We start from the raw sequence: 23470 nt of genomic DNA on the forward strand, positions 1-23470 counted from the left end.
TGAGGGGAACGATTTGAATTCAATTAGATATTGCTTTGGGATTCAGAAAATGAAATAGCTTTTGACCAATACTCTGGTAATTGGTTGATAGAGAGGCTGACATGTCAGTGGTTTACAGCTTAACACAGATTGCAAAACATGAAAAGTTCAGAAAGGTACAAGTTTGCACACAATTTTCTGTTACAAAATGCAACACAGAAAGACTATTTTGAAAGGGGTATATACATGTAAATCTGGCAGATGTATGCCTTATATTCATAATCATTGTCATTTTCTGTATTAATTTTTTTTTTATTCCAATTGAATTAATATGTAGACCAATACAATACTGCAACTAGTTCGTAGATTCCTGGTGTAATTGTGGATTTTCTGTAATTTTGTTGCAAAGTGTTTTTTACTTTTAACACATTTAACACACACGTACATACATGTATACCCCTAATACATATCAGCCGGTATTTATAATTAATAGTTGCACATGCTTTTCCCCCATGTGCCTACGGTGGTCCTTTTAAAATTATGATATATGTTCAATATTCCATCCACTAATATTGTAGTAACCCTTTCATGATGTATGGTATCCCTGTGTGTATTTGTTTTGTCCATGTATATTATAAGGGGGATGTGTGATAATTTGATATTAGCCTTTTAGTTTTTAAATAATCCCTAATATATATATTTTTTTCAAATTTTAAAGAAATTGATGTTTTGTAAATGAAAATACCCATCTCTGCTCTCTTATTTTTGGTTCATGGAACAAAGGGTTTATTTATTTATTTATTTTTTTTTTTTTTGTTTAGTGTTGTTAATCAAAATAGTCTTTGGAATTTATGGAATTTAAGTTGTAACCATATTTTTTTCAAATATCAGAAAAAGATATTGCAAATGCAACTATTTTGTTTCTCCTTTTTCGGGGCTTACTTTGTACTGCTTTTTCATACAATCATAGACCTTCAAATTTGTCAGGTTTTTAAAAATACATATTTGGGCAGCAATTTTATTTGTAATTTTATCAGTTATGTATATATATGTAATTTTTTTTGGGGGGGGCAATTTTTTATTAATTATGCTTTTTTTTTTTTTTTTTTTTGAAATCAGTGTCTTTCAGAATTGTCAGTTTTCAAATTAATCAGTTAGTTAAAGAAAGATATTAGTAAGAGGAAATTATGTTACCATTTTTTTTACAGATAGGCCTAAATTTTAACTTCCCTTTATTTAATAATTGATATTCAACATTTCCAGGACATTTTTTTGTTTGTCTAACTGATCAGTTATATAACTCAATCAGTTGTTGAAGAACATTGCAAATTTGATAATTGCAGTTTACCTATGACTTTGAAAATGTTCAGGGTTTTTTTTGGGGGGGGGGTTGATCAGTTTTCGTGGAGTTTTTCCTTCAAATTGATCTGTTACAGGAATTAATGTTGCCAATTTGATGATCCCTTCTTAGAAATAATGATCAGATAGCACGCTTATTGTGGCATGTTGGTGTGTGCACCTATCTTTTTCTTTCCCAGGAGGAGCAAAACGGAAAGTCTGAGCTCGACGCCATTATGATGCAACGTAAATCACGGGTCCTCGACGAGACCCTTCCCCCGCCCGATTTCATCCCGGAAACGCCTCCGGTTTTCGATTCACCTACAGGTAGACATCATTGATCCACAGTAGTTATTCACAATGTAAAGAGGGGAGTACGGGATGATGTATTCAAAATATCCCTTTCACCAATTAAATGCACTTCGATATGAAAAAAAATTGTCAAAATTTGGATAATTTTTCCCAATTCATTTCAAATAAATATTTTCTTTCCATTTCACAAATTAATACATTTTAAAAAATATATTCAATGGTCCCATTCCATAAAGAGCTGTTATTACATCAAATGCACAGTTTTTGTATAACAAGTTTACTATCAGCCAATTCTATTGATTGATTTTAGTAGCTTTAAACTGTTATTGCACATTTGTCATGATAAAAAGTTTTGTGAAACGTGCCCCAGATAAATTAATTTGAGCAGAAAACAGTTAAACATGGTCTTATTTAAGGTTACATGTCTTCATTCTATTTTATCAAAACCTGATTGGAAATGTGGAATTACACTGTATAGAAACTTGATAGTACTTTCCTTCAAATATTAATGAACTTTGACAAGAAATTAATGCAAATTAGTCATTCTGTAGCTAAAGCATTTTTCTTTCCACTTTTTAAAGCATGATTAGGCATATAGATTTGCTATTTGTTGCTAAGGAAAAACATTTGTATTTTTGAGTTCTATAGAAAATAGAACTCGTCTACATGTGTTACAAATCAAAAGATGCTAACTTTTTTTCTTCAAGGAAATCAGCATTTTGTATTCTTCATCTCGCTTTTCATTTCTCCTTTTCTAAAAAAACATAATAAATGCTATCATAATAATATTGCTAATAATTGAACATTTTCTCTACTATATTGAAAAAGCAATGGTCCTTCTGCATCAGAGTTAGGTCAGATGTCACATTTCAAATCAATAGAATTCTTTTTGTAGTTATAGTTAAACTTTTTTGTATTTCACTGATTTCTTCTAAAACAAATTTAGTCTGTTCCCATTCACTCACAATAGATTCTCAGAATATTTTCTCTGTTGTATAGTTATTTACTTCTTTAAAACAAATTGCAAATTGTCTTCCCCGGTCAATAATTGATCGGGAAAGATTGCTCAAAATATTTATTTCCCAACATGTTGGGCTCCTACGCTTTGCTCCTCGTATACTTCAGTTTTCATCATATTACTTTTCATCGTATTTTGTCGTATGTTGTGTCTCAGTGTATTCCATTTGATGTAAACTCCACCTAACCAAGAAAATGCATGATAAATGTTTGTGTGCCATTTCATTTTACCCAAAATACTAGATGTATATATCAAGTTAATTACATGCAATTCCATGGTCTTCCATATATAATCTTGTTATTCTCCTAGATAAATTTTTTCCTTCATCTTCCACATTTTCAGTTGTATTTAGTGTACATGTACCCAACTAACAACTATCTTATATCATTTTATCTTCATTATTCTTTTTCCTCATTAACATGCATTCAGAATCAGAATTTTGTACTTTTCTTTGAACTTGCATTACAGGATATTTGGGTCCATCTTTTTTTTAATAACCTGCTTTTAGTGACAAAACCTCTTATCTCACAAATATGGAATAAATGAAGAATGAGAAACATGAATGCCATGAGGCTTTATGAAATAATAGAGTCTTGCTGTGACACATTATTTATTATCAGTTTTCAGCAAAGATTTCATGGGTTCACAAATATAAGTTTATTTTAATGTACCAGATCTAGATCTACACGTACATGTATGATAATATGATGAAAAATTAACCTTGATTTGAAAAACCTCATGAAATCATTTGCTGCAACTACTTTCTTTTTCACCTTTAAAATAAAGAAGTAAGCGTTCAAAATTTGAGATAAGAGGTTGCAGGCCTATTTTGCAGAAAGAATTGCACCATTCGCAGCTTGAATAAACACATTGATATCTAAGCAATGAGAAACCTACGACTGGCATATTATTTATTTGGTTGCATTTAAGTGCAAGACTTCCTGCAGTGTGCCTTATGTCACTGTATATAATGTGCTGGGATATCAAGGGATGTCACTGTGGTCTTGCACATAGCAACAAGTGCAGGCACACATTTCACGGAGCACCTACTCAGTTACTTTAACTGGTAGATTCACTCTGGGCCAATCATACGTTAGCATTTCAATAGCTTATAACAGCTGCTAGTGAAAAGGCACTGAAAAAATGTTTCATAAAATGCTCCCAATATCTCTGTATGATTTATTCTAAATTGGTATCCCTGCATTTCAGTGGTATGTAAAGGTTTGATATATATATAGTGATTGTACAGAAATGGGTAACTGACACTTGTTGCGATGCAAATAAACAAAGTGGTTCATATTATTTCCATTTCATACATATGCCCATCTTCTATCAATACATTTGGCATTATCTTATATGGCACAATATACCATATAAGATGATAATGAAAAAGTGCACGTTATTACTTACTTAGGTTGATTTTAGGCATATATCATATAGTGAAATTTGTATACTACCCATTTTATTACTTTACTTTTTAATCTGGCATTACGTAAGGAAAGCACTTTGGCATTTCATCTATTTTATCATTCTACCGTTATGACCGCTGTATTGCACCATTTTCATCTATTGCCTGTGCAGTATTGATATATATATATATTATATGTACATGTATATCATATATGAATGCGATCAATTTTTGTCTCTTCTTTTTACAGAAAAGATTCCAAATCATATTTGCAATACTGCGAAAATATCTTATCTTAATGTCTCTCCTAAAACTCTACTTTTTACTGCACCATCCTCATTCACCCTTCATTGTTACCGGTATTGACAGAAGATGGTTTTTTATTTATGAATTACAGGATTTGTAAGGTATATCATTTTCATCGGCTTTCACCTTATACCATATAAGCCTATAGATGTAGGGAATGCTGTATCACACAAGGCTATTGACATTATGCAATTATCTTATTACTTCTTATAGAGGGGCCCCCAGATGTCCCATGGTGAAGTAACCTGGAACCTATCACAACGCTTTTAGAGCCTTTTTGTGCTAACATTCTTGTCTGCTCATCTTGGATTCATAAGGCCGTTAAAATCAGTTCATACCGTACTGCATGTGCAAGAGCTGCCATATGTCTGCATGTCATTATACAATGTTGCCTACTAGAGCCAAATATTTCTATACAAACCTTATGGGAATTACAGAATTCCATTATCTGCTGGTTAAATTTCCATTGCTTTTGCTTCATTTATTTTTTTGCTTGCTCATACTGGTTCGAGTGGCACTCCAATGCTGCAGAGGTCAAGTCAACTATGATTTTTTTTTCCCATAGGATTTCACTTTTACCATTGCAAGGTTATGAACAAGAATGCCTCAGTGCTCTCATTAACAGCAGTGTATGTATGCTAATGGTTTTATATTGAAGTTCAGCTATCATCCGCTTTTATAGCTAGTATGTTTCAGTTGGCTGATCCCAGAGTTTTTGGAACTGGTAATAACTGGCAAAAAGTAAGTCAGTGGGGCACAGCTAACTCGCTGACCCTTTATAGACGTTCTTTGCAAGGGAAACTGATATATGATTTTACTATCAGGCATGTATGGGATATAAAGCACCTGTTTCATAGTATGCCTATGCATCTGAATGTTTTCAAATTACCCATTGAAGCTGAAGATTTCACAACTTCCACTTACGGCTATCATTTATATTTAGACTACATTATATTCATAAAGCTTTGCCTGTTTGCTCCTCATGGCTATATCATGGTTCTTTTTTTTTTATGTGGGCCAAGGTCCATGACCGCAATTATAACATGGAATTTGCCAAGAACACATACACCAACAGATAAGTTTGATACTTTAACCATGAGGACAGTATTCCACTTTTAGGCAGCACTCTACACATTGTCTTAATTTTTCCAATTGCTGTACACATATGTCCATCACTTTAAATAGTTCCCATTCATGAAATAAATTTTGATTTTGATTCCTGAACTTGAACGTTATTAAAAGAAGTAGAGATATAGGTGTTCATAACAATATAATTTATAGGAAGATTTTTATACTTCTATATTGCTGTAGATAAATCACTATTTTTGTATATATATATATATGCAGTATATTCCTAACTGTATTTCTCAGTGTTACTTGCATAAGTTTGGATCATGTCCAGTTTGGTTTTAAATTTCATCTTGAAATAAATGAGCACAAATTAAAATTTGTGAAAAGTATATGTCTGTGAGGATTGAATGTTTATGTCTTTTAATGATTTAGTATATTAAATGAAATAAGGAAAGGTTTTGCCAGGCTGAGAAATTAACCACATATTAAAATGAAATAGATCGAAGACAAAAGCCAATATAAATATATAATGAATGAAAAACAAAACCCCAAGGTCAATAAATGAACAAAACATAACTCATGTTTTTGTGACATGGGCCTGCTTTAGTTTTTAATTGATCATTCTATCTGTTGCATAGAGGTAAAACAGTACTCTAGATTTGTATTCCATTGCTCATGTAGTCCCATATTATTCATTCCGATGTGAGATTTTTTATCCTAGTACTAAATGTGAACTACAGTTATATTGTATTCATTCCAATATAGCGATAACTATATGTAACTTCATGTCTGAAGCTGTATTCCAATACGTTGTTTCCAAAAGGAAACTCATACTTATATATTAGAATCATTTATATTTGAAAATTGCAGAGGGTTTCCCCCCTTTCAATTTGTATTCAAGATTAATGTGTATATTTTGTTCCATTTTGCTAATCGCAAAACAATGCTTTATAAATGCTACTTTGACATGTGTATATTATATATTTTAACAGTAGTATTCAATTATTGTAGAAATTTGACTTGTAAATTTGGAATATAGAGCTATTTTAAATGGTTGTAATGAAATGGTGCATTTATAAAGCAAACAGGTATAATTATAATATCCATATTGTACTGTGAATTTCCACGTAATATGCATAGAGGAGGGAAGTTTATATTTTGATACATTACCCAATGTACATACAAATGACAGTAGAGATCACAAGTGTAAATATATGAATGAATGTATAATGTAATTGATGCCTTTGATCCAGGGTGGAAATGTATTAACAAAGTATATATTATCAATGATTGTTAGATTGTTATGCATACATTATCAATGTATACCAGTATTCTATGTGTTTTGTATAATTGGGGTTTATACAGGAAATATTCGATAGGGAAAGCGTGTCTTTTGCGGGGTTTCGTGAAGTGCAGCTGTGCAAATCGAGGATGACCAAAGAGATCGTTAATTCACCTTGGCAAAAGTCGTAGCGACTTCTTCAACATTGAGTCATACTAAATGCTTGTTTTACAGGGACTTTCCACCATTCCCCGTTGTTTTGTCTATGCTGATATTCTAAGAGAAGTGTGGAAAAGATGCCAAGTATTATTCATCCACAAATACCTGACTGAGACTTATGTGATTAATTGACTTTTCATACATGTGTCAGCAAGCGCTGGCTCCCCTTTACATGCAAAACTTTGCACAATAACACATGATGTACAAAGACCTTATTGAGGGCCAATTTCTCTTGCATGTTAAAAGGTGAAGTTACTCATCCCTCAATTCAGTGGCATACAGAATTTTTTACGACCAAGAAAAAAAAGAGAAAAGGAAAGAAGGGTGAAATATTTTATTTTTTAATATTATGTCAAAATCTAATTACACAATTGGATATTTGTAATAAAAATTTCAAAAAATTTTGCTCGCTCACACCTTTTTGATAAATTTTGCCCGATGCGCCTCATCTAGCCCCCTCAATTGGCTCATGATGCCACTGCCTTGATTCATCTTAAAGTGATTTAAAAAAAAAATTTGTCTTCTGCATATGACATTATTAATTGCCTTGTTTCAGCTGCATTTCACGAAGAAACCAAAGCCAGGCGTATATTTATCAATTATATATAACAGTGTGTATTTATATTCATAAAATGGAAATTGTACAACTACTTCTACATTCATTCTCCATATTAGATGAGCATGATTATGTTGATTTTGTAAATGAATTTATTTTTTGATGAGAGAGAGACAGAATGACAGAGGTTATATCATGAGCGAGGGTATATATTTGCCCATTCATATTTACATGTAAATGAGGAGTTTTCAAATACAAATGACACACATTTTTCTTCATGTATTACACAGATTTATTTCCTACTGTTGCTTTACTTCACACGTAATACTATAACTTTTGTCTTACAAGGTTTATTCAATGTTTCTTATTATTTTCATACCCATTTTATTCACTTTAGACACATTACCCACATTGCAATCAATCCTTTTTTTTTCATTTCAGATACCTTAAGAACAGACCAACAATTTTGAAAAGACAATCAGGGCTCCATAACACAGATTAATGATTAAGATTAATGATTAATCACTTAATTGAAAGAACAATTCTGATTGGTTCCTAGTCAGTCTACGGCGCAACATGCACATGCAAGGATGATTTTGATAGGCCATTTCATTTAGTGATTAATCACTAACCTTTGTGTTACGGAGCCCAGGGTCACATAACCCAAAGCGTAGCGATTAATCGTATGCTTGATTTTTATGATTGATCGTACATTGTAGCCAATGCAATCAATTGTGAATAAAATGTTCTATGATTGATTGCTAAGCTGTGTGTTACGGGCCCCAGATCTCATTTCTTTATACTGCTTTTTATGATGCATTCCCTTGCGATGCTATTTTGGCAATATATCTAAATTAACACTTCACTTATTAGAATTAACCTGATTCTGGTATAACTTGGCCTTTAAATCCAAATGAATGGGATTGACATATGATATAGGTCTGGGTATCACAATTGGGAAAGAAATCTTAATGGTCCCTACCAGAAAACTTCCCGGTCTGTAAAATTAGTTATGGAACTTTGGACGGGCATGGACTTACAATGAAGTCCATGGTTTGGATGGCAGATTTTTCTTTCTTTTGCATATTTCTACTTCGGAAATGCATATTTTGACAAATTATGACACATACTGTCATCATGCAATCTGTGTGATGTGATTGCACTTTTGCTTGCTTTATACCAGGAAAACAACTCAATTGTGTGATAATATATTAATGTTTTGGAGTTAAGGTCATATGAACACACACCCGCACACACACCCCCACACACATTGACACTTCTGTCCAAATATGTCTTTGATGTATACAAATACTGAACACATTGTTTAAACATCTCATAGAAATGTCTGTATTTTACATTAGATTAGGTGGTCATTTCTTAAAAGCCAAACGTGAAGACAGCTTAGATAGCGCATTTTGTGGTAAATGTCATATATTTTAGACAATGTAAAAGTTAGCACTAGCTGTACAATGGTCCTTTTCAACTAAGTGCAAACGGCAAATTTAGAAATAATTCTTTTTTATTCATAACTTAATGTTAATGTAACGCCTGTACCCTAAACTGATTTTCATATATGTAAGAAGACATGTATTTTTTATATACCTGTTCACTCTCTGTATTTCCATTGATTATCATTCATATTTTATTATTTATCTTCTTTGAAATTATTTGTTCAATGTGAACGGGAATACTAGAATAAGTAGTTCATTTTTATATTGAAATTGTTTTCCAGTAATATACCAATGATGCCCCCCCCCCCCCTTATCTGAATCGTAATGATATGCCAATACAGAAGTAAATAAATGGTGATAGATTTATACAAAAACATGACATGTGTAGATAACACATAAGGCCCAATCTTAAGAAATACATTTGTTGTCTTTGTAATACGGGAAATGAGTTTGAATTAAACAAGAAAGAGACAAATTATATTTTATTCAATTCAGGTTTCTATATTTTATTTCAATTATACCAATGGTAATTGCATTTTTGTAATAAGATATTAAAGTTATATATTCCCATAAATGATATTGCTGAAAAGAGAAGAATACTTATTCGGAATGAAGATATATCTGTATATAGAACTATAGATATTCATTATTAAAGGGAGAAATCATGAAAGTTGAATTTTCATAGCGATTATTGACATATGAACTTTATTTTCTTCTTGAATAATTTCATTGTTATATGATAACTACAGGAATTTCATTTGAATATATATATGTTTTATTGAATAGATACGCGTTTATTAATTTCCCTTTTCCTTATTTTTGTAAATGATCACACTAATGCCTTTGCTATAACATTTTGAAAAGTCACCATATGTATATGTATTCTCATAAAGATTATATCAGATTCTACAGTTATATTCTAATGCAGCCATTTTGGAAAGAATTTCTGAAATGTCAGGCTTTCACTCGCCTACTCATTGAATGGAATGTAAATGTATAGTACTGTGAAAGATAATATTCTTGTAGAATTTCTATGTTATCATTTTACATGTATTTCGATGTGCCTTTAAAATTGATAATACATTACGTCAAAGAATAAAGAGGACGATTTTGTTAGCCAATTCTTACACATGAGTGTCATCTCTCTCAGTATGATCTATGGAAAACAAACAACCTCGCCAAAATGCATGTCTTCTTTCGTATCAGTGACAAACATTCATTGACCTGTCCTTGGATGAGTTCAGGGGCCTGTTTCATAAATAGTTACAACTGTTGTAACAATTATGGCAACTACCATGGCAACAGGGCTCAGCAGCCAATCAAAATCAAGATTACCGTGGTAGTTGTCATAATGGCAAAGTAACAACAGTTGTAATTCTTTGTGAAACGGGCCCCTGATCTTTGTAGCCAAAGAATTATGACCCTTTTGGCTACCCATAGTTTGTATTGATTGTGCCATTCACAGTCATTTGTGAGAATGGGCCCTGGATATTCACGAATTCACATTAAGGATAACATGGTGAAATGATGAGTTACTGATCGTTATCCGCCTTGTTTTTCGTTTACTCAGTCTGACTATTACAGGACGTTTTGCTTTATCGTGTTCCATAGAAGAAGTAATGTAACCCTCTCATGTCGCTGGCGTAAATGTATTCTATCATTTCTGTACTTATACGAGGTAAAACGTCTATTATTTGTTTTCTACAATCTTCTCAAAAGTTAGTATCGTACATTGTAATTATTATACCATTTTTGCGGGCAGATTAAATTGTATTATTACACTCGTACTCATCTCAAATGTGTGTCTGACTTATCAGTTCCAAATGTGTTCTTCACGCCATTTTTATTTTTGTTATTATTTTATTTATTTCTTATTGGGGGGGGGGGCATTTCTCTGTAAACAGACGTACTTTTACTATGTTTTTATAGTGTGTGAGATGTGTGCGTTTTGCACGAATTTATAGTAAGGTTTAGGATGGAGGAGCGCGGACAAACATGTGCGTTAGCGGGTGTATTAAAGTAAGTTTGCAATGAGCTACTTCTGGGGACATATTCTTACATTTTACCGACCAACCGGGGACGTCCACGGTCGAGGTCGCGATGTAGATCAATTCCTCATTTCAAATCGTTCCAAATGGTAAAAGCATGGTGTGTAAAAAGTATCCCTATCGACCAAATAACTCAAGTTGTGTGTGTTCGGTCGGTTTAGAAATTGCCCCCCGGTGTTTTTCCCCTTTTTTTTGGGGGGGGGGGGGTGCGAACTATGCTCACGTATGTCCGAAATTGAGATCGGTTAAGTGTGTGTGAGACCACTTTTGCGATTAATAAGTAAGTTATTGATTGTCAAATTACAAGAAGTCTGGTTGTGTGTGTGGGTGGGTGCGTGAGGGTGAGTGTGTTTATATGGTCAGGATAAGGAAGGGCAGGGAGATATGTGCGTGGAATGTCAATTGAGTGCGGAAGTTCAAATATTAGGTCGGTGCATGGGGAAAGAAGGAAGTGGGAGGGAGAGAGTTGTACAAATAGATATAATTGATATAACGGGAGAAAGATATAAAAACGGAGGACAGATACACAAATGAATAGTTATACGAATATAATGAGAAAAAAATGACAAGAATGTTGTTTGTGAGCACGAACTACCTGGAGTAGATTTGAATAAAATCCCAACGAATTTAGATTAAAATCCTTCAACTTTTGATGCATGTATAAACTTTTAAAGATATGGTCCGGGCTGAAAATATTTATATCTTAATAAATAGAGTAAAATTCACAGAGCAAAATGCTGAATATTTCATCAAAATCGGATCACAAGTAACAAAGTTATTGAATTTAAAGTTTGTCAATATTTTGTGTAAACAGTTTATGCACATCATCCTGAATATTTATTAGGTGGACTGATGATGTCACATCCCCACTTTCCCATTTCTCATGTTATTACATGAAATCATAAATGTTTCATTGTTCATACATCTGTAAATGATGTGTCTCCATTACGATGTAATAGGTTGCGGCAATAAATAACTAACGCATTTAATCACTTGTCAATCCAGTTTGTTTAGTTCTTTGTAGAAAAAATGTTGAATAAACCTAATTTCATACAACAAAATACAAAAGAACAAGTGGGGATATGACATCATCAGCCCACCTAATGAATATTCATAAAGACATGCCTAGAACTGTTTCAACGGAAAAATGCAAATCTGTAATTCAATAACTTTGTTATTTGGTATCCGATTTTGATCAAATTTTCAGCATTTTGCTCTGTGAATTTCACTCTATTTATTGAGATATAAATATTTCCAGCCTGGACCATCCCTTTAAAATTTGACCCTAAATCTAATATCCGTCTGGTCACTATATAACTTCAGTCTCTCAGGATCAAATCCATGAATCGCTTGATTTCGGTATTCATATACAAAATGCAATACAAGAAAGTTTTATTGACGGCGAATACAATAAAGAGTACAACTAGAAGCTTATTTTATTTACAAATAGAATTTTTTTTTTATTCACACGGAAAAATAAAGCAATTATACAACAAGTAGATTGCAAATGATGAGGGCATATTGTCATTTTTTTTTCATTTTTGTCATCAACGTGAACAAAGACCACTAATTATTAGTGAAGAGGATGTAAGACCTGGGTCCCTTCTAAGAAGTTGTGATTGATCCAATCAACCTCAACTACCCGTTATATATATATATATATATATATATATGCGTCGAAAATTTGGAATTCAAAATAAACTGTTGGAACAAAGTACAATGCATTACCACTTTGCCTTATTAATATATATATATATATATATATATATATATATATATATATATATATATATATATATATATATATAGTTACACAAATCCACAATTTAAGTTTAAAAATGTCATGAAAACACAATTATTATAATTATATTGCCTGAAAAAATATCTTCTCCCAAATAATTTGATACCATCTCCGTGAGGTATGTGTTCACGCTTGGATGATTGCATTTTTACCGTGATGTTAAGTTCGATTTGCGCCAAAATAAGGCATGGCTGCAACGAATGAATCATTTAATTTGAGAATTGATACTTAACAGTGTTTATCAAACAATTATATTAAAATGTGTTTTTCCCATGGATTATAATGCAACCCTTGTAGGATTGTAACATCATTAATTGCAGTAATGCTTTACTTTGGCGAAAAACAAAAGTTACATCGCTGCAAAGAATACCTACTGATTATCCAAGCGTGAAGACAATATGATATCAAAGTATTCGGATAAGATGCTTTTTGCGGCCATTAATAATAATTGCATGTTCATGACATGCTTAAATTGGGTATTTGTGAGGTGTCATGTTTTCTTTTCTTTTTTCCTTGCACGGTATAGGCCAGGGCGAACATCCTGACTTTTTTTTTTATTAACTCGAGCCCTAGCAACTGACCGGTGATGTTTTTGACATTATTTCATTGTTTCTTTGTTTTCATCGCACTAAGGTCAGTGTTGTCGTCGTTAATAGGTGTGACGTCACCCCGCCTATTATGGAAATCCATCAATGTCACAATTTGTCCTCCAGAAAATATGCAAAATGTCGTTGTGTAAACAAAGAGGATGCGAAGAATGCACCCGAAAAAAATGAATATACATGTACGTCATATTTTCAAAACGTTTGAAAAAAAACCATACTTTTGTGATTGCTGGTTGATCGGATCAATCGCAACTCTTTGTAAGACGGGACCCTAGATAATTTTTCCAGCGCAGGCTATATGTCTCAGTATTCATTAAACCCTACTTGAATTGCACTGAATCGAACATATAACCAAATATTATTATGAAAAAAAAAGTATGCAAAGCATAAAAACCAACCTTTCAAGATAATTATCATTGAGGAGGTGGTATGGTCACACAAAATTTTAAAATTAACATTAACATAAGATTTACATAATGAATACAAAACATATCGAATGTATTAATTGAATTAGTTGGAATTAATTTTAAAGTAAAACACGGGAAAGGATTTGTCTTAGAATCACTTTCTTGACATCAAGACATAATATCCATGATGCCCAAAACTGATTTATATCAAGAAGAGTCACTGGTTCCAACTGCAACTGATTTCAAATACAAAGTATTTAAAACGCAACTCCTTGCCAAGAAGGATGGTACTTTTTTCCTTTAATTTAGGCTTCATGATTTTTTTTGTTGTTGTTGCATATTTTGCAATAGGGATTAGTTTATCTTCAAACACCTTCCAATGCATTGCCATCACAGGGAAGTCTCTAGCTAGAACACTGCTGAACACATTGGCATGACTGCGGGACACAGTTTCATTTCCAGTAGGGTCGTTGTGTTACAAATGGAAGGTAAAGAACGTAGAGGGCGCCCAATCTTTGCAGAGTGTTGATGCCCTCTGCGTTCTTCACATCAAACGATTAATCGCAAATCCTTAAATAGATTTCTCATTTATCTTAGGTCAGAACTGGGTTGTCTTTCTTCTCAAACGGTGAAAATATTGATATAATTTTTAGAAGAAGAAAGAAAGAAAGAAAGAAAGAAAGAAGGAAAGAAAGAAAGAGGAAAAAACGATATTAACCGCTTCACATAAAGATAGACAACAGAAATAATGAAAATCACAGCCAAGCTTTCTTGACTCTCAATATCGGAATATGTATATTGTATGATTAGGTGATATTTTTAGTTACAGCCTGTTTGTTCACATTATACGGGGAAAACTACGTTCTGGTTCTATATTTCATGACACCAGAGGCAGAATGGAATATGGAACCAGAAGGTAGATATGTCCCGTATTTCGTAAGAACAAGCAGGGTGTAATGATTTTATCTCTTCAAGTGTATCCTTATAGTATTGCAGAATAAGGGAAATCAATAAAATAAAACTATTTAAAAATGCAAAACCTGCATTTTTAGATGGTTTTTGAAAGGAAGTCACTCAGACATCACAATGATGGCAGTAAAAAGAATGCTAATTTTGCCAGTGAAATTGGTGTTCAAATAGTAGTGCGCAGCGTGATGCTTGAATATGCACGTTATACGGCCTCATATTACGTGGTCGAAGACAGAACTTGGCATGTGTGTAATCAATGAAACAAAACTCGAAACAGGTAATGCGGACTCGATAATGCTGTTTGATCTTTGTGACCGATTATAGGTAAATACGGGTTTGTCTCACAAACAAATCGACCAATCAGATTACAGAATTCATGGGGGAAAAGCCCTCTAAAAAAGATAAGCTAGGCTCATATTACCTGTTTCATCTTTGTGACATAGTATTACTGGTTTGTCTCACAAACAAATCGACCAATCAGATTACAGAATTCATGAGAAATATGGCCCACTGTAAAGAGATAAAAGCTGCCATCTGTAGAGGAGAGGTGCTTAGAAAAAGTTTAAGTGTGGCTTATAGCCGGAGAGCTAAAACAAATTCGTTTCACTCATCGTAAGGCATTTTGAAACAGTTATCAGTATTTGACGTAAAGCTCCTTAGAATCATTCAATAAAAGGTCTTCCTCTAAGAATATGTTGCCAAAAGAATAACAAAGATGCCATCGGATACCAAGTAAAAAAAAAACACAAGAATTACACACTTCATTAGATGTTGTCATGCGTATCCTGATCGTACTGTGAAGGGTATGCAGCCCTATCGCATCGCAACTTCTGTAGTGACAATTACTGGCTGTCCCCGGTTAGCAACCTGCAACGAGAGAGAAAAATATTCTAATAGTTTAACCTTTTCCATGGCTACAAAATATTAAGATTCGATCTGATTTTTCTAAATTTCCCGGAATTTAGTGGTATTTCCTGGAATTTTTCAATCCTGAAGTCAGTCCAGTTAGGGTCTCACGGGCCTATTAACAGCGGGAATGCAACAAATATTCATTTGAGCCAACCCATTCTCATTTATGTATATATATATATACATGTATATATATATATATATATATATATATATATATTATATTATATATATATATATATATATATATATATATATATATATATATATATATATATATATATATATATATATACATGAAGAGTTTAGTTGCAAAAGGGGTTAGGTCCAGTTTGGACCATTCCGAGAAAAACCATGTTTTTTATTTTCACTTATTGCAATATTCTTATGAAAAACTAAATTGCCATCATGTACTAACCTACCATGTAAACATAAAATCGGGTATAAAAGAAATCTACCTAAAATGTTCTTCCTACGGGATCGAGTTACCATTACAGAAATAGGAACAGAACCTTACCGATGTTCTTCTTCTGCGAGCCTCTAGAGAGAACCAACCGTGGCAGCTATAGACCAGCCCGGCAAATGAGGTGATTACAGCCATGAATGTTATTCCGGCTAAAATACAAAACGGAATGAAGACATTCTGGGGGGGGGGGGATAAAGAAAAATAGTATTATCAATACGCGCTTTAAAAGGAAAATTTTACAATTGCAACAGGGACAGATTCTGCAACGAGGTAAATCTATTGAAAATGCAAGTCAAACCACAATGGACAGGCGGATGGTTTATGTCGATAGTTCGTGCACACGGATAGCAGATCGTCCTAAGATTCGGTAATGTCGAAACATTGCAAACATATTGTTTGTCCAGAGTCCATGACACTACTGTTTTGATTTACCGATTTTCGACAAAGGCTTCTTTGGGGAGGGGGGGGGGGGCACTTCCATTGACGAGTGGATACCATGCGCGACCATGAGGTTTTGAAAAGCACCCTAAACACGTATTTTCCATATTCTGAAAATGCATCCCCTAACAAGTATTCGCGTGTGAAACCCTACCCTCAAGAAGTATTGGAAACAAAACGATACTCTTGGCAAGTAGTCCCTAAAATGAACCCCAAAACAAGTACAGCGATATCATATGTCACCGGTCCGACGGTCGTCGGTTTTACCTTTGCACATCATTTGGTTTGGTAGGGCCCCACACCTCGCGCAAATCGGACTGTAAACACGTTATGTTTGGGCAAAAATACATCCTTAATAAAACATTTTAATTTTGTTTTATCATTCCAACAAATATGACACTAAACACGTAGCTTTTTCAGTAAAATAATTACTCTTTTTTTCATTATTTTTGTTTTTTTGGACACCCTTATCACGTTACGTAGGTAACGTGCCCTATCTTGAAAAAGACATCCTTTTTACGTGTTTTTTGGTCGCGCATGGTATCCACTCGCCAATGTAGTGCCCCCCCCCCCCCGGGGGGGGGGGGGGTGACAATTGATTCTTAACGTTCCAGAAAGCGTCTGTGTAGTGTTGAAAAAACTCCGTAGGCCTGTATTCTGAAGTCAGGTTTAACTAAGACCATGGTCTAACACTGTGCTAAAATTATGGGAAGCCAAATGTGTCAACATTTTGATTAAGTTGTATGTTTCTTATGTTTACTGTGCTCTTTCCTGATTCATCAATGGTGAAGACAATTATCTATTCATACTTCCTAGACAATTATGAATAATTTGAGAGCTAAATGAGCTGAAATATTATACCTCTACCGTTAGTGACTTATGTGACAATAGGCTTTCCACACTTAAACCACAACTTTAAACCTGAGTTTAAGTTAAACCCAACTTCAGAATACGGGCCATAATGTTTTATTCAGACAAATGAAACCGATTACAGGGCCCCGTTTCATAAAAGTTACTATTACAATCCAATGAAAACTACCATGGTAACGTTGATCATCAGCAGGTGCGGATCTGGGGGGGGGGGGGAGGGGTTCACGGGGGCACGTGCCCCCCCCACTTTGAGAAGCAAAATTAGAATTCCACCCCCCCCCCCTTGGAAAATCTTGGATCCGCCCCTGATCATCAGCCAATCACCGGGGGGGGGGGGGGGCACTTACATTGACGAGTGGATACCATGCTCGACCAAAAAACACGTAAAAAGGGTGTCTTTTTCACGATAGGGCACGTTACGTACGTAACGTGATAAGGGTGTCAAAAACACAAAAATAATGAAAAAAGGGTAACTATTTCGCTAGGAAAGTTACGTGCTTAGGGTCAGATTTGTGGGGATGATAAAACAAAATTAAAATGTTTATAAAGGATGTCCTTTTTGCCCCAACACTACGTGTTTAGAGTCCGATTTGCGCGAGGTGTGGAAGGTGGCCCGTGACATACTGGTACCGGGTAACAATAAAATATGGTTGTACTTGTTTAGGGGTTCATTTCAGGGAAATCGTTTTGTTTCCAATACTTGTTAAGGGTAGGGTTTTACACGCCAATACTTGTTAAGGGGTGCATTTTCAGTATATGGAAAATACGTGTTAAGGGTGCTTTTCGAGACCCCATGGTCGCGCATGGTATCCACTTGTGAATGGAAGTGCCCCCCCCCCCGGGGCCAATCAAAATCAAGGATTCCATGCTAGTTACCATTGGATGGTAAAGTTACCATACATTTTATGCAACATTGCCCTGAAAATTATAATACAATTTCCACTGCCACACCACCAGTCGAGTTAGAATAGGTTTCATGTCTTTGTAATCATTTACTAATTCTAAATAGCGGGAGAAAGATGGGTGTTTTTGCATGTGCCTGTAATCCTGCAATGATTGTGTATTTGTATTGTGAAATATTGTGAAAACTCAATAACCCACACACGCACACCCATGTCACATCCCACACACAAACACATCCACGAGCACACATACATACATTGTGGAGGTGCCGTGGTGTAGTGATTCAGTCACTCGACTCTTTAACCAAAGGTCGAGGGTTCGAATCCTACGGCGCTAATGCCCTTTGGCAAGGCACTTATCCACGTCTGTCATTCTCCACCCAGGTGATAAATGGGTACCCGTTACGATGTGAAATTCAATGTGATGATAGCAAGTGTGCACCGATAAAAACAGTTGCATGACCAGGATACTCCCTAGGGAGTGGAAAAGAGGAGTTTATGTGTGGAACAGTGATGGATCCTATGACCAGGGTAATACTATTCACCAAGCGCTTTAAAAAGAAACTCTGAAGCGCTATATAAATTTAACTTTTAATATTTTATTAGGGTTACACTTCGTAATTCCGAAGGTTCTTTATTCCGAAGGTTCGTAATTCTGAAACACGTAAATTGCCTATACCTCGATGTTTGTTAATCCGAAAACGTAAAAGGGTTCGTTAATCCAAACATTTCTGGCGTTATTCCGAAGGTTCGATAATGCGAAAACGAAATAAGGTTCGATGTTCCGAAGGTTCGTTAATCCGAAAATGAAATAAGGTTTGTTGTTCCGAAGGTTCGTTAATCCGAAAGGTTCGTTTATCATTTCGTTTTCGGACTAACGAGCCTTCGGAATTACGAAACTCATTTCGTTTTCGGATTAACGAACCTTCGGAATCACGAACCTCACTTCTTTTTTGGACTAACGAACCTTCAGAATTACGAACCTCATTTCGTTTTTGGACTAACGAACCTCCGGAATTACGAACCTCATTTCGTTTTCGGATTAACGAACCTTCGGAATTACGAACCTCATTTCGTTTTCGGACTAACGAACCTTCGGAATTACGAACCTTCAGAAATACGAACCTTCGGAATAAGTAACCTTCGGAATATCCGAACCTTCGGAATAACGAAGCTTCGGAATTACAAATGTATGCGTTTATTAGTATACAGGATTTGTGCTTACCAAACATCCGTGACAGGAATCAGATAGTATTCCTCCACGTACAAGCGTGTTGATGTAATATCCGCAAGCTCCTACACTTCCAAATGTTGACAGGGAGCACAATATCAGGAACGCCACAACCTGAAATATTTCATTAGACCAATAGACCAGGTGAGTGTTTCATAAAGCTGTTCGTAAGTTAAGAGCGAATTTAAGAACAACTGGTGGTCCTTTCTTGTGGAAAATGCTATATTCATTGGCGATGGTTAAGCGCGTAAGAAAGGTTCACCAGTGGTTCTTAAAGTCGCTCTTAACTTACGAACATCTTTATGAAACGGCTCCCAGTTCGTAGTTACTTCATGGACAATTTTGGTCAAATGACCTTTGATTTCTTTCATTATGATAGGCAGATTTCAAAGCAAAATATGACGTAAGCTTGCCTTACATAGCAGGATGAAGAAATTGAATAGACCGGGTGACGAGAATAGCACACCAATGAACACTCTATGAAGGTATTTGCTGCATTTCTACTTTGAATGCATATCATATAGCATGTTGCACAATGTACTTGGCAAACAGTGAAATACCAGTCGTTGTGGACGCATTGTTTTTTGTGGATGTGAATGAAAAACACAATTCAAAATAATATATGAATAATCAAGACATCGAAGTTGGTGCTTATCTCATTAAGATTTTAAACCACCATTTTACTTTAATACAAATGACATTCCCGTGATCATGCGCAGAGTGGAACTACGAACTGGCTTATTCCTGTCACAGGAATTGTCCGTATGGTGCATACTTTTATCTTTTTACCATAGCACTTTGAAAAGTCCGTGCGTCGTTAAGCAGGAATCAAACTCTCAGTGGATATACAATATTTTTTTTAATGTCTTCAATGGAATATGGACGCATAAAGAGAGGCAGAAAGGATAATACACTGAGAATGGAAAGTAGCACATGAAACAATGTGTGTAATATAACAATCTACGAAATATTGACAATGATGATTATAATGTAATGATTTTATATTCCGTTCCGAATCTAGTGTAACTATTCCAAGGAATTCAAATATTATCTACTTATTCATAGTACCAAATACAGCTGTTTGATTTCAAAATAAAATGATTAATTATGCATAATCAATTGATAATATTAAGTTTTATAAAATTGAAAGTCTTGATTTTTTAATTTTATTTCTAACAACAATGAGAAAATACAACAATAATTACCGTCCACATATTTTTGGATATTGTTGCAAGTCCAGCAAAGGCAGTGACAATGTAGAGCTGAAAAAAATAAAGGGAACGTGGATTGTGTAATACTATGCCCGTTAAAGAATCATCCAATACAAGATTTTAGGACTCAATGCTTGCTTTAGAACTTTGCGTAATTCCCTACGTACTGATGCGGCATATGACTTGTTAATAGAACATTTTTGGCAAATATCCCTACGATAGGAAACAGCGCGATGGGAAGCTCCCTAAATACTGATCACTGTACAGAGTGATATCCTTAACCAATACAATAAGACGTACCCCAGGGTTCAGTTGTCGTACCGCTTTTACTCAAATTGTGTGCATCACCTTTAGGAGTTCACTGGTTCCTATATGCATACCATGCAACTGTTTTATATTCTTTAAAAATAAAACGTAACAAGGTATCCGTGCAAAAGTCGGGGGGTAATAACAGCACTATCATCTGGGGCCCGTTGCAGAAAGAATTGCAATCGATCGCAACTCTAAAAATCATGCGCAACTTGATTTTCAACCAATCAACAGCAGGCATTAGGGACTTGCGATTGATTATTTGACTTGCGTTTAAACGCAACTCTTTCTGCAACAAGCCCTTGATCATGTAAAGCAGGGCACGCTGGGAAAGTGGAACCCTGGGCAAAATATGAAGTTGTTAATATCATTATCATTTTTATCAACATTATTCCAAACTAAGCAGGAATGTTACATTCTAATGGCCTACAGCCACTTTTAGAGCCAAGTTTAAATTGTCATGATTATATTGGTTTTGTAAATGTAGGGCATGAAAGGAAAAGTTTGATGTACTCACCGCACCAAGGCTGAATTCAATCTTGTAGTATCCGGCTATAATACCGCATGTCACCGCACCGACACCATACATCAGCATCCATACCGCGGCGTGTGTAAAATCATGGACATCAATATCCTATTTCAGGAAGGGATGACAACATTGAAGGAATAAAAGAAAAAACCCAGAACAATTGAGTATATGAATATTAAGTATAAATACATTTAGCCAAAAGGCATCAGAGAACATCATAAAAGCCCCCTCACACCTGACCGAATATAGGCGGACGAAGCGTGACGAATGGGAAAAATGCACGACATGCTCGCGAATTCAACGAATTCAAATAAAATTTGCGTAAAATCATGCGATTAGTAGCTATTGTCAAATGTTATCAACGAATGGTAAGCGAAGTATAAATATAACATGCGAATGATATAGATTTTTTCGGTTCACCTCTTTGAGTAAACTGCAGCCGAAAGCGAGCGAAGGGTTGATATATTACCAAATGAGCAATGGTTCAATATGGAGTGCGATTAGAAACGGAGACGAGGGAATATATCGGGCGTTCTTGTACCTTTGAGTCATCGTGTTGCTTTGTTAAGGATTCTTTCAAGATCGGTGCACTTTGGCAAAAGCGCGATGAGGGACTATGCGCGACAATAAATCACGAACGGTAAACGAACGATTATTCCCGGGGGGGGGGGGGCACTTCCATTCACGAGTGGATACCATGCGCGACCATGGGGTCTCGAAAAGCACCCTAAACACGTAATTTCCATATTCTGAAAATGCACCCCTTAACAAGTAGTGGCATGTGAAACCCTACCCTTAACAAGTATTGGAAACCAAACGATACTCTTGGCAAATATTCCCTGAAATGAACCCCTAAACAAGTACAGGAATGTTTTATTGTTACGGGTCCTTCGGTCGTCGGCTTTACCTTATTTTGGTTTAGTACGACCCCACCTTCTACACCTCGCGCAAACCGCGGACTCGAAACACGAAGTGTTGGGGCGAAAAGGACATCGTTTATAAAACATTTTAATTTAGTTTTATCATCCCCGCATATTCGACCCTAAACACGTAATTTTCCTAGCGAAATAGATACCATTTTTTCATTATTTTTGTGTTTTTGACACCCTTATCACGTTACGTACGTAACGTGCCCTATCGTGAAAAAGACATCCTTTTTACGTGTTTTTTGGGTCGCGCATGGTATCCACTCGTCAATGTAAGTGCCCCCCCCCCCCGGCGATTATTGCAGACTAAATATGAGATGCGAATTAAAACAGATGACCAACGATTTCTCAATTCGTCGGGAACTTTTAAACCTGTTTAAAATTTCTGCTCGAATTTCAATAATCGCAGCTGTTAGTTCAGAAGGTGTATGTACCCTAAAACACGAAGGGTAAATATGATTTACTATCAGTTACCATTGAACACGATTTTCACCAGCCATCGCAAGGCATATCTCAGGCAATTCGGTTAGGTGTGCCGAGGGCCATAAAATAAATTTAAGTGCATATTTTATGAACATTAATATCCACGTTACTTGTGGGCGGGGCCTTGTGTCTGGTGAATTTGGGTCGTTTTAGAATCATATGAACGTGTGTCATTCTTACATTTTTATATATGGTAGACTTATGGAGTAAGGAGTAGAAGTAAAGAGAGAGGGCGCTATGATATGAATGTAAGAAAAGCCCCAGTGCGCTCCTGCGCTTGGGTTTTTCTTACACTCGTACTAGATTTTCCTCCTTTATTAAAGGCATTTTGAGATGATTTCAGATTTATCATTAATACACATGACAAGTCATTGTATAAGGAACAATTTCCCATACTCTATTTTGCAAAAAATTGGGCCTGACCGT

At 35.1% G+C, this 23470-nt stretch overlaps 2 protein-coding genes across 5 annotated transcripts in view; one reads left to right on the forward strand and one right to left on the reverse strand.

Moving 5' to 3' along the window:
* Positions 1-7381, forward strand: part of LOC129263828 (epidermal growth factor receptor kinase substrate 8-like protein 2) — a 38534-nt gene extending 31153 nt beyond the window's left edge. For 2 of the 4 annotated variants that reach the window (XM_054901741.2, XM_054901739.2), the window contains 2 exons: positions 1518-1644; positions 4575-7381. In XM_054901741.2, coding sequence (XP_054757716.2) covers positions 1518-1644; positions 4575-4600 — 153 coding nt within the window. In that variant the 3' untranslated portion in view covers positions 4601-7381. The remainder of the gene's footprint in view (positions 1-1517; positions 1645-4574) is intronic. The other 2 variants (XM_064100870.1, XM_054901742.2) reach the window with 1 other exon arrangement.
* Positions 7382-14136: 6755 nt separating this feature from the next.
* LOC135154401 (uncharacterized) lies at positions 14137-21736 on the reverse strand. The gene is made up of 5 exons (XM_064100549.1): positions 21624-21736; positions 20792-20848; positions 19581-19700; positions 16197-16322; positions 14137-15637 (listed from the first exon to the last, which is right to left on the reverse strand). The coding sequence occupies exons 1-5, from the start codon at positions 21699-21701 to the stop codon at positions 15584-15586; spliced, it is 435 nt and encodes a 144-aa protein (XP_063956619.1). The 5' UTR covers positions 21702-21736; the 3' UTR covers positions 14137-15583.
* Positions 21737-23470: the final 1734 nt, after the last annotated feature.

Source organism: Lytechinus pictus, chromosome 6, assembly GCF_037042905.1.
Source record: "Lytechinus pictus isolate F3 Inbred chromosome 6, Lp3.0, whole genome shotgun sequence".
Classification (NCBI taxonomy): Eukaryota; Metazoa; Echinodermata; class Echinoidea; order Temnopleuroida; family Toxopneustidae; genus Lytechinus; species Lytechinus pictus.